This window comes from Gracilinanus agilis, chromosome 4 (assembly GCF_016433145.1).
Source record: "Gracilinanus agilis isolate LMUSP501 chromosome 4, AgileGrace, whole genome shotgun sequence".
In the NCBI taxonomy this organism is placed as follows: Eukaryota; Metazoa; Chordata; class Mammalia; order Didelphimorphia; family Didelphidae; genus Gracilinanus; species Gracilinanus agilis.
The window spans coordinates 394,376,006-394,388,401 of record NC_058133.1 but is presented as its reverse complement, the minus strand read 5'-3'; the positions used below and the strand labels follow the sequence as shown (position 1 = coordinate 394,388,401).

At 35.3% G+C, this 12,396-nt stretch overlaps 1 protein-coding gene across 1 annotated transcript in view; it reads left to right on the top strand.

Moving 5' to 3' along the window:
- The window catches only part of MTFR2 (mitochondrial fission regulator 2), a 61,004-nt gene that overhangs the window by 12,605 nt on the left and 36,003 nt on the right, over positions 1–12,396 (top strand). Inside the window, exons 6-7 of the mRNA XM_044674583.1 lie at positions 3,642–3,987; positions 12,211–12,382. Coding sequence (XP_044530518.1) covers positions 3,642–3,987; positions 12,211–12,382 — 518 coding nt within the window. The remainder of the gene's footprint in view (positions 1–3,641; positions 3,988–12,210; positions 12,383–12,396) is intronic.

The window sequence follows — 12,396 nt, the reverse complement described above, 5'->3', positions numbered from 1 at the left end:
ATGGAGGTTAAATGACTTGCCCAGGGTCACACAGCTAGGAAGTATCTGAGGCCTTATTTGAACTGAGGACCTCCCATCTCCTAGCACTTTTTTGATCAATGTGGATTGATTTGGCAACATTTTTATTGCTAAATCAACTTTATTTTAAAAATCATCTGCCATCTATGTGATGTAGAAAAGTAGCAAAATTTATATATAATTTCTCAGAATGGCAAATCCACAACCAAATTCTCAAAAGGAACAGCTGAATACTTGTAGGCTCTAGGTTTTTGTTCAGATATAAAGTAGGATAGAAAAAGGATTATATATAGAACAGGCAAGTCTATTGCTTACAGCTTGCTCTTTAAAAAAAGGATATATGAAGTTCAACATGTTACTTTCAAGGTTGTCTTAACTGCTTCTGAAATCCTGAATTTCTGTATATTAAAATTTTTTTATTAATCTGTCTTTCCTACTGCCTATCCCTCTTGGAGTGAATTTAAAAAAAATTTAAATTAGGGCAGCTAGGTGACTCAGTGGATTGAGAGCCAGGCCTAGAGATAGGAGATCCTGGGTTCAAATCTGGCCTCAGACACTTTCTAGCTGTGTGCCCCTGGGCAAGTCACTTAACTCTCATTGCCCAGGCCTTACTGCTTTTCTGCCTTAGAACCAATACATAATATTGATTGTAAGATGGAAGGTGAGGGTTTAAATTTTTTTCTTTAAATAAAAAACAAACAAAAAATAGAAACAAATCCTTAAATACATACATGCAGTAGACTGATAAAACAAATTTCCACATTGGTCATGTCAAAAAATGTATACCTTTCTGCATTTTAAATTCATTATGCCTTTCTGACAGGCAAGTCTAATATTTCATCTTTACTTTTTTGGGCTCCTGCTTTTTCATTGTTTTTATCAGAGTTCTAAAATCTTTACAAAATTATTTCTCCATGTTATTTTTGTATAGTTTTAGTTCTTATTTCACTCAGCATCACTTTCCAAGAGGTCTTCCAGCTTACTCTGAAACTATTTTGTCATTTCTTATGGCACAATAATATTCCATTATAATCATATAACAATGTTTTAACCTTTCTCCAATGGGAAGGTACCCATTTAGTTTCTAATTTTTGGTTAAGAAAATCGCTGCTATATGGGGCTTTTACTTTTATTTCTTTGGGTTATAGGCCTAAGTAGTGTTATATTGGGTGTGCACAAAGTACATGCACAGTTTAGTAACTTTAGGAAAAAGGAATTGATCAATTCATAATTTGATCAACAGTAGATCTGTTTTCTTCTATTCCCACCAATATTTGTTTTTTTCTTTTGTTATTATTGCTAGTTTTATATGTATGAGGCTGAACCTTAAAATTGCTTTACTTTGCATTTTTAATTGCTAGTAACTTAAGAGCATTGTTATATGATTGTTGATAGTTTGGATTTCTTTCTTTGAAAGCTCCCTGTTAATATCCTTTCACCATTTATTCATTAGGTTATGGTTCTTAGTCTTGTAAATTTGAACTAGTTACTCTTTGGAAGTGAGACCTTTAGATGGGAGCCCAGAGAAACCTGTTGCAAAGATTTTTTTTCCCCTTTTGCTTGTTTTCCTTCTAATTATAATGACCTTAGATTCATTTATCTGGTCATAAATTCTTCCTCTCCCATTCATATATTCTGTCCAGATTTCCCAGCAGTTTTTGCTAAATGATGATTCCTTTTCTTTGTAATTGTGTTCTGTGGGGTTTATTGAACACTGTTACTTGTTCCTGCTTTACTTTATCCTTAAATTTTTATATCTTTAAAAGTTGTCCTTGTTCCTAATTCTACCTCAGTGTGTACAAAGTAGATTATTTTTTTAGGTATCAGGATAATTCTTCAAATTTTCTTAATTTCTTCTTCATTTTGTCAAATTTCTTCTCACCAAATGCAACCTGACTTACTAGTCCCAACTAGTCCCAAACCTTCTAAGTCACCTATGTGATTTTTTTTTTCCTGATTCTTTTCTGGCTCATATCCTTCTCTTTTTTTTTTCTTCTACAATCTTCTCCCTTGGAATCCAAAAATTGCATGAGTACTGTTAGTACTTTGGGGACCCATGATTTTATTGATGTACTTCTTATAATTTTACAACTTTCCAAGTGGTGTTTGTAAATCGTTTTGTTCAAAAATATTCAGTCACTCACTTATCAACCTTTTGGTGCAGACCCTCTCCAATGAGGTTGGCCTGTTATCAGGTGACCTATCATCACAGGCCATTGCCACACCATAAGCTAAAGGGTTTCCATGGTTGTTGCTATGTCATGAAGAAGTATTGGATTAGTACTTTGAAAAGTTTTTTGATGCTTATATTTTATAAATTAAGTAAAGACTACAAAAGACTTGTTTTTTTCTAACTTTACCTTCCATCTTAGAATCAATATTATGTATTGGTTCTAAGGCAGAAGTGTGTTAAGGGCTAGGCAATGGGGTTAAGTGACTTGTCCAGGGTCACACAGCTAGGAAATGTCTTGAGGAATGTAGGACCTCGCTTCCCTAGGCCTTGCTCTCAATCCACTGAGCCACCCAGCTGCCCCCTGTAAGGTCTATTTTTGTACTCTTCAGAAGAAGTGGAATATACCAGATAGACCCGTGGATATGGTATCAGAAGAACTGAGTTCAAGTTCCAGGACCACCTTTGATCAATTATGTGACTGGAAGCAAGATAAATTATACTTGTATTAGCACCTTCATTGTAAGGAAAATGAATTCCTGGTTGTGAACTACTATTTTTATTAATATTATAGATCTATATTTAAAACAAAGTTTGTAGTTTTTATGTAAAAGATTAAATAGTAGGGCCCTCATTTCTACCGAGAATATATCCCAAAACCTACTCTGGATAACTGAAAAAGTATGTCTTCTCCGAGGGAGTGTAGTAACTTTTTCCATGTCATTTGTATTTAATTTTTGTAGGAAACATTTGCGTAAATTGAAATTGTGTATAGGAATATTGGATTTGACCTTATTTAAGAGTGATTTCTTTTACATTGACAAGAGTTGGGGTAAAATCTACCTCATAATAGATACAGGATTTGCAAGTTAGTCTGGTTTATTTGAAAATGTTTCAAATTTTCTGTTGGTAAGTATAATTAAGATTATATATATCATGTTATGATAACACTTTTATTTTACTTTATCTTTGTAATCACATGGTATTTGGATTTATAATTTGGGATATAGAATAAGCTTTCTGTTTGATTTGCTTTATTGAAATTCCTTTGCAAAGAAATTTGCTTTTGCCTAAAGAGGCATATCACTCATTCACTTATTTATTAATTTATTTGTTTGTTTGTTTGTTTATTTATTTGTTTGAGCCCTTACCTTCCATCTTGGAATCAATACTGTGTACTGGTTCCAAGGCAGAAAAAATGTAAGGGCTAGGCAATGGGGATCAAGTGACTTGCCCAGGGTCACCCAGCTAGGAAGTGTCTGAGGTCACATTTGAACCCAGGATCTCCCCTCTCTGGGCCTGGCTCTCAATCCACTGAGCCACCTAGCTGCCCCTGATATCACTATTTTAGTAGCATTTCAGGAATAGTTCCTAGTTTGCACAGAAATCATAATAACTAATTTACATGTTATTTTTAAGAGATGATTTTTAAATAAATAATTTTTGCTTCTAGATTCCTTGAAATCATACGATATACCTAGTAACTTGGGACCACTACCATCTGTGACTTCTTCCACTTCTGTACCAGATTGTTCTTCAACTTCAGTGGTCCACCCTCCACCTCCTCCACCTCCTCCACCTCCTCCACCTCTTCCACCTCTCCCACCTCCTCCATCACCTCCACCAGGATCTAATATCTGTGATTCAGACAATTCAACAGATAGACTTATAAAAGAGGTCCATATTGCAAATAAGAACAACACTGACAAATGTGCAGGAAACCAGAGAACTAAAGTTGTTCCCAGCATGATGGATGTTCTAAAGGATATGGATAAAGTCAAGCTGCGAGCTATTGAACGGTAGGTTAGTTTAATTTGATATATATATATATGTATATATGTATATATAAATAAACTTTTCCCAGTAAAGATTTTTATTTAAATGAAATTTTTAAGTATTAAAGAAATGCAACATTTAAGATGGATTATTTAGGTCACTTGATGCTGTAATTTAAGTTGCTCTGCTTGTTGTATACAGGCTAACTTTACTTTGAAAAAAGTATTTTTTCTTTTAAAAAATAAACTTTTACTGATACTTTGATTTTTTACATCATTAGAATTTCTCTGACTATCCCTTCTCCTTCCTCTTTCAGAGAGCCATCCCATATAAAAACTTTTTTTAAAGGGAAAAGAGAAAAAAAATCTCAATATATTAGAAAAAGTCTGAAATTATCTGTCTCCCATCACTACAGACGAATGGCATTGGGGGTGTTTGTAATTTTATAGAGTTCACTTACAATTGTTATGATAATTATGTATGTTTCTTTCTTGGCTCTGCTTCATTCTGCATCAGATACTGTAAATCTTTTTAAAAGAGAAATTACTGATGTGTTTCAGTTTCAATTACAATGTTTATAAATTATTCCTACTTCAGTAACAGTTAAAAAAAATTGAGTAAAACTAAAAATAATGACCGTATCTGTATTTTGATATTCTGTCACTTGTCACTAATGTAACTTTCTAAGGTTAGGGTTGTGGTTTTTTGTTTTTTTGGTCTTTTGCTCATTTTTTTCTATAGTTGTTATTTCTTCTCCCCTCATTACTTTGTTTTTCTGTTGAGGTTCTATTCTGCTCCTGGGATAGAGAGGGCCCTCCCAATCTTGCAGTCAAATCTTCTCTGGTGCTTGGGGTAGGCCTGGCTGTATTTCCGTCCTTTATTATGCACTTCTAGGGGGTGGCCCAAGAAGCTTCTTATGGAGAGGCTTGCAGGTTTTTTGTCCTGATGGATTCTGTTTCTCTGCCACTGGTTCCCCTGTTGTCTTCTGGGCTAGGCTGTTTCCTTTCTCTGCTGGTTTGTTGCCTTAGACCAGTGATGGGCATACTAGAGCCCACAGGCCAGATGGGCCCCTTGAAATGTTCTATCTGGCAGCGGGACATTATTCCTAATCTGACAGATACAATGAGTAGGATTCAATACAATGAAACTTCAAAAGAGTTGCTTTAGAAACAGACTGACAGATGAACATTTCCTTTCCTTTGACCCATTAAAAAGTTTGCCCATCACTGCCTTAGATGGTATGGTGGAAGCACATTGTGCTGCTTTCCCCTCTGCCTTTCATTCTGCCCTTTCTTTTGCCTAAGCTGCTTCCCTGCTCTGCCCTTTTGTTGCCTAATGTTTCTTGGCAGTGAGTTGGGCTGTTCAGCGTTCAGAAGGTTCCCTGATATTGCACTTGCTTGACTTCTCCTTTCTTACCTCAATGAGAAGTGTCCTTTCTGCTGTCTTGTGTTTTGAGGTTATTTATTTTCTATTTTTGTGTATTTGGAGGGTTTGGGCAAGCAGAGCATCCTTTACTCTGCCATCTTAGCTCCCAGCACTCAGTAGTGACCTCATTTGGCAACAAAAGGGCAACAAAAGGGCAGAGCAGGGAAGCAGCTTAGGCAAAAGAAAGGGCAGAGTGAAAGGCAGAGGGGAAAGCAGCCCAATGTGCTTCCACCATACCGTCTAAGGCAGTGATGGGCAACTTCATGCAACATATACATATTTGTAGCACCTCCTCTCCTTTATTTTTTTAAATGAACAGAAATCTGTTTTCTTTCTCTCACTACCCCATTGGGGAAAAAAATAAAACAGTTTAAACCAATATGCATAGTCAAGGAAAACAAATTCCTTTAATGATTGTATACAAAAATACATATGTCTCATTTTGCACCCTAACTCCATCACCTGTAATGGATGGCTTATAAATTTATCTGTGCTCCTCTATATTCATCATATTTGTCATTTCTTATAGCACAGTAATACTTCCATTTTATTCATGTACCACAATTGTTTAGCTGAATCGTTCTTTTACTACTACAAAAAGTTTTGCCGTGAATATTTTGGTTATATAGGGGCTGCTTCTTATCAGTGATCTCCTTGGGGTATAAACTCAAATAGTGCATTTTTGTGAATAAAGGTATGGATATTTTAGACATTTTATTTACAGGACTCCAAAGTAGTATAGTGATTCATAGCTCTTATCAAAAATGTACCAGTTTTCTCCCCTTAACTCCTTCATCATTGATTCTTGCCTAGTCTTGTCTATTTCTTTATATTTTAGCATTATCAAATGGTTTTGATGACTTGCATTATAATAGTAGTTTGAGGTCTGGAAGTTCTCCTCTTACCTCCATTTTCCTTTTCCCTCATTATTTCCTTTGTGTTATTCCTTTTGATTCTTCAGATGATTTTTTTTAAGTTCTATAAAGGATTCCTTTGATAGTTTAGCATAGCATTAAAATTGTGTATTAACTTTGGTAGTTTGTTATTTTTATAAGCATGGTCGGCAACCTTTTTGGCCATAGGAGCCATAAACGCCACATTTTTTAAAATGTAATTTCATGAGAGCTGTACAGTACTCACAGTGCGCACTCCTGTAACAGCGCCTGAAAAAAAATTGACTTTATGGCTCCTGCAGAAAGAGCCATATCTGGCCCTCAAAAGAGCCAGATATGGCTCAAGAGCCATACGTTGCCGACCCCTGGTCTAGCATATAATATTCCAGCAGCTATTTAATTCCTTTTTTCTTTTTTTTTTTTTTAAAACCCTTATCTTTCATTTTAGGATTTAATACCATGTATAGGTTTCAAGGGAAAAGATTGGTAAAGCTAGGCAATGGGGATTAACTGACTTACCCAGGGTCACACAGCTAGGAAATGTCTGAGGTTAAAATTGAACCTAGCATCTCCTGTTTTCAGGCCTAGCTTTTTATCCATTGAGCCACCTAGCTGCCTCTGTTCTTTCTTCACTGAGTGCTTTGTGATTGACTCTACTAGTATTTTGTGTGCATTGAGAGACTGCTACACAAATACTTATTAATCCATTTTATAAGTATTTTGAATGTAATTTCTCTTATTATTGCCTATTAGATTTTGTTACCATAGAGAAATGTTGCAAAAAAATTTTTCTTTGGATATATGCTGTTCTAGTAGAGACCTCTCAGTTAAAATGTATATTACTCAGGATGAAACATTACAGGGGAGAGCATATGCCCCTTTTAGTAGCAACTAATTATAGATTTCATCTTCATATAGAATGGATAAATTTATTGTCTTCGGGCTTTAAAAAATTCTGCATAATTTCTGTGTCTACATAGAGGAATTGTTTTGACACAGTGTCTTTTGATCAGGCTGAAATCATATTGCAAATTTGGCATTGAGATGTCTTTTGGGCTTCTAATAAATTTCTTTATTTTAGGAAAGTTTATCACTGTTTAGTTTTTAACTTTACTGGCTGTCTTAGGATAGACAGATTTGTAACATGGCTTAGAGCTGTGAACCTATGGCACATGTGCCAAAAAGGGCACATAGTCCTCTCTGTGGCATAACTGCAGTTGTCTGCCATAGTTTGTTACTAGAAAGCCAGAGAGACTTGTGTATGAGCTATTAACCTCTCCCTCTCCATGTGCCTGAGGACATTTCTCACATCATCCACCTCTGCCCAGTAGCCAGTGGGAGTGCTTCCTCCCTCCCCTGTCTGGGGTAAAGGGTGTGTGGTACTCAGGCTCTGGTGAGGGTTGCATGGTGTGGCCCTGGGTCCGGGGGGGGGGATGGGGGCACGGCTTCATACTCTATCTCTAATATATGTTCCATCACTGGCTTAGAGATTAAAATCACATTGCAAAGAGCAGGGAGATAAAACCATATATTCCTATCAAAATTTTGAGTTGAAGAGGACCAGAGATAATCTAATCTTAACTACCTTCCTTATTAGTGGTAGAGCTCTTGATTCTTCTTCCAGCATGCTTTTTTCTTCTTGGAAACTAATTTCTTTCTTTTTTTTTTTAAACATTTATTAATATTTATTTCTTGAAAAGTTAACATGGTTGCATAATTCATGCTCTTACTTTCCCCTTCACCCCTCCCCCCCCATGGCTGATGCATATTTCCACTGGTTTTAACATGTGTCATTGATCAAGTCTTATTTCCAAATTGTTGATAGTTGCATTGGTGTGGTAGTTTCGAGTCTACATCCCCAATCATGTCCGCCTCAACCCATGTGTTCAAGCAGTTGTTTTTCTTCTGTTTCCACTCCTATAGTTCTTCCTCTGAATGTGGGTAGCGTCTTTCCCATAAATCCCTCAGAATTGTCCTGGGTCATTGCATTGCTGCTAGTACAGAAGTCCATTACATTCTGTTTTACCACAGTGTATCAGTCTCTGTGTACAATGTTCTCTTGGTTCTGCTCCTTTCACTCTACATCAATTCCTGGAGGTTTCTCCAGTTCACATGGAATTCCTCCAGTTCTTTATTCCTTTGAGAACAATAGTATTCCATCACCAACAGATACCACAATTTGTTCAGCCATTCCCCAATTGAAGGGCATACCCTCATTTTCCAGTTTTTTGCCACCACAAACTATAAATAGTTTCATACAAGTCTGTTTATCTATGATCTTTTTGGGGTACAAACCCAACAAAGGTATGGCTGGATCAAAGGGCAGGCATTCTTTTATTGCCTTTTGAGCATAGTTCCAAATTGCCAGCCAGAATGGTTCGATCACTTCACAACTCCACCAGCAGTGCATTGATGTTCCAATTTGGCCACATCCCCTCCAACATTCATTACTCTCCCCTTCTTTCATTTTAGCCAATCTGCTAGGTGTGAGGTGATACCTCAGAGTTGTTTTGATTTGCATTTCTCTAATTATTAGAGATTTAGAACACTTTCTCATGTGCTTATTGATAGTTTTGATTTCTTTATCTGAAAATTGCCTGTTCATTTCTTTTGCCCATTTATCAATTGGGGAATGGCTTGATTTTTTTTTTTAATACAATTGATTTAACTCCTTGTATATTTGAGTAATTTGTCAGAGTTTTTTGTTAGAAAAATTTTTTCCCCAATTTGTTGTTTCTCCTCTGATCTTGGCTGCAATGTTTTGGTTTGTACAAAAGCTTTTTAGTTTTATGTAATCAAAATAATTTATTTTACATTTTGTAATTTTCTCTATCTCTTGCTTGGTTTTAAAATCTCTCCTTTCCCAGAGATCTGACAAGTATACTATTCTGTGTTCACTTAACTTATTTATAGTTTCCCTCTTTATATTCAAGTCATTCACCCATTCTGAATTTATTTTGGTGTAGGGTGTGAGATGTTGATCTAAACCTAATCTCTCCCATATTGTTTTCCAAATTTCCCAGCAGTTTTTGTCAAATAGTGGATTTTTGTCCCAAAAGGTGGCTCTTTGGGTTTATCATACACTGTCTTGATGACGTCACTTACCCCAAGTCTATTCCACTAATCCTCCCTTCTGTCTCTTAGCCATTATCATACCGTTTTGATGATTACTGCTTTATAGTATAGTTTAATATCTGGTACTGCTAGACCACCTTCCTTCACATTTTTTTTCATTATTTCCCTTGATATTCTTGATCTTTTGTTATTCCAAATGAACTTTGTTATAGTTTTTCCTTATTCAGTGAAAAAGGTTTTTGGTAGTTTGATAGGTATGGCGCTAAATAGGTAAATTAGTTTGGGTAGAATGGTCATTTTTATTATGTTAGCTCATCCTAACCATGAGCAATCAATGTTTTTCCAATTGTTTAGATCAAGTTTTAATTGTTTGGAAAGTGTTTTGTAGTTTTTTTTTCGTATAATTGCTGTGCTTGTTTTGGTAGATGGATTCCTAACTATTTTATATTATCTAGGGTGATTTTAAATGGTGTTTCTCTTTCTACCTCTTGCTGTTGTAATGTGTTGGAAATATATAGAAATGCTGATGATTTATGTGCATTTATTTTGTATCCTGCAACTTTGCTACAGTTGTTGATTATTTCTATGAGCTTCTTAGTTGATTCTTTAGGATTTTTTAAGTAGACCATGATTATTATCTGCGAAGAGTGATAGCTTAATCTCCTCATTGCCTATTTTGATACCTTCAATTTCTTTTTCTTTAATTGTTACTGCTAGTGTTTCTAGTACAATGTTAAATAATAGAGATGATAGTGGGCATCCTTGTTTCACTCCTGATCTTATTGGAAAATGCTTCTAATTTATCCCCATTGCATATGATGCTTGTTGATGGTTTTAGGTATATACTGTTTATTATTTTTAGGAAAGGTCCTTCTATTCCTATACTTTCCAGGGTTTTCAATAGGAATGGGTGCTGTATTTTGTCAAAGGCTTTTTCAGCATCTATTGAGATAATCATGTGATTTTTGTTAGATTGTTGATGTGGTCAATTATGTGGATGGTTTTCCTAATGTTGAACCATCCTCGCATTCCTGGTATAAATCTCACCTGATCATGGTGGATGATCCTCTTGATCACTTGCTGGAGTCTCTTTGCTAATATTCTATTTAGAATTTTTGCATCTATGTTCATTAGGGAGATTGGTCTGTAGTTTTCTTTCTCTGTTTTTGGTCTACCTGGCTTTGGAATCAGTACCATATTTGTGTCATAAAAGGAATTTGGTAGGACTCCTTCTTTGCTTATTATATCAAATAATTTGTATAGTATTGGGATTAGTTGCTCTTTGAATGTCTGATAGAATTCATTTGTGAATCCACCAGGGCCTGGCGATTTTTTCTTAGGGAGTTCTTTGATGGCTTATTCAATTTCTTTTTCTGATATGGGATTATTTAGGTATTCTATTTCTTCTGCTCTTAATCTAGGCCATTTATATTTTTGTAAATATTCATCTATATCTCCTAGATTGCTATATTTATTGCCATATAATTAGGCAAAATAGTTTTTAATAATTGCCTTAATTTCCCCTTCATTAGAGATGAGGTCTCCCTTTTCATCTTTGATACTGTCAATTTGGTTTTCTTTTCTTTTTTTATTAGATTGACCAGTACTTTATCTATTTTGTCTGTTTTTTCAAAATACCAGCTTCTAGTCTTATTTATTAATTCAATAGTTCTTTTACTTTCGATTTTATTAATTTCTCCCTTGATTTTTAGTATTTCTAATTTAGTTTTCATCCGGGGATTTTTAATTTGCCCACTTTCTAATTTTTTAAGTTGCATGCCCAATTCATTAATCTCTGCCCTCCCTAATTTGTTAATATATGCACGCAAGGATATAAATTTCCCCTTGAGTACTGCCTTGGCTGCATCCCACAGAGTTTGGTAGGATGTCTCATCATTGTCATTCTCTTCAATGAAATTGTTGATTGTTTCTATGATGTCTTCTTTGACTAGCTGGTTTTGGAGAATAATATTTAATTTCCAATTAGTTTTTGATTTACCTGTCCAGGTGCCCTTACTAATTATTATTTTTATTGTATTATGATCTGAGAAGGTTACATTTATTATTTCTGTTCTTTTGCATTTGTTTGCAATGTTTCTATGCCCTATTACATGGTCAATCTTTGTGAATGTACCATGTGCGGCTGAAAAGAAGGTGTATTCCTTTTTGTCCCTTATCACCTTATGTACGGTTTTACTTCATGTGGTTTCAGTTACCCATGGTCATATAGGGGAAGTAGAAAAGCAGGAAGGGAATTCCTGACAGATAAAGGAGGAGGCCAGCACACAGTTTTTAATCCAGAGGTTGATCCCAGTCTATCTGCTTTGGCAGTCTTTTTTTACATCAGTTTTGTTTTAACATGGAGGTTTTCTTTTAACATGGTAGTTTTCTTATTTTTGTGTGTGGTGTGGTACGTGGCTGAGGATCACCAGCTAAAGAGCAGGAGCAGGGAGAGAGCACTTGTATTATATAGTGAAGTTAACATAGGTGTTAAAAGTTTTAAAGTGAGAACTGTCTGTGGTTTAAGACATCCAATGAAGGTCTGGGAATATAACCCCCTCAGCCCTTGGATAAGGGAGGACTATATATAGTACTATATATAATATGTGATATATTTTATTATTACTTGTTTTAATGTTGGTAATGTCTTAACTATGTTTAATTTATTAAACTTTTTTATATGTATGTACAAGAGAATCAAGTTATATATGGGGTCAACAGATAGTCATTTATATTGGTTCTTTTTACTTTCCACAGTAGGTGTTGGAACATATCCCCCCAAATATACCTACGTAAATATATTGTATGTTTCAACAAGGTGATTAAAGTTGTAATTTATTGAAATGTCTGTAGGTCACCTGGAGGGAGACCCATTCATAAAACAAGAAGAGAAATTTCAGATTGGGATCCAGTGTCTATAATTTCTCATGCCCTTAAGAAGAAGTTTGCATTCCAGGAAGATGATTCCTTTGAAAAAGAAGATACATCTTGGGACTCTTCATTTTTCAGTCCTGAAGCTCCAAAGGTAACCCTATGATA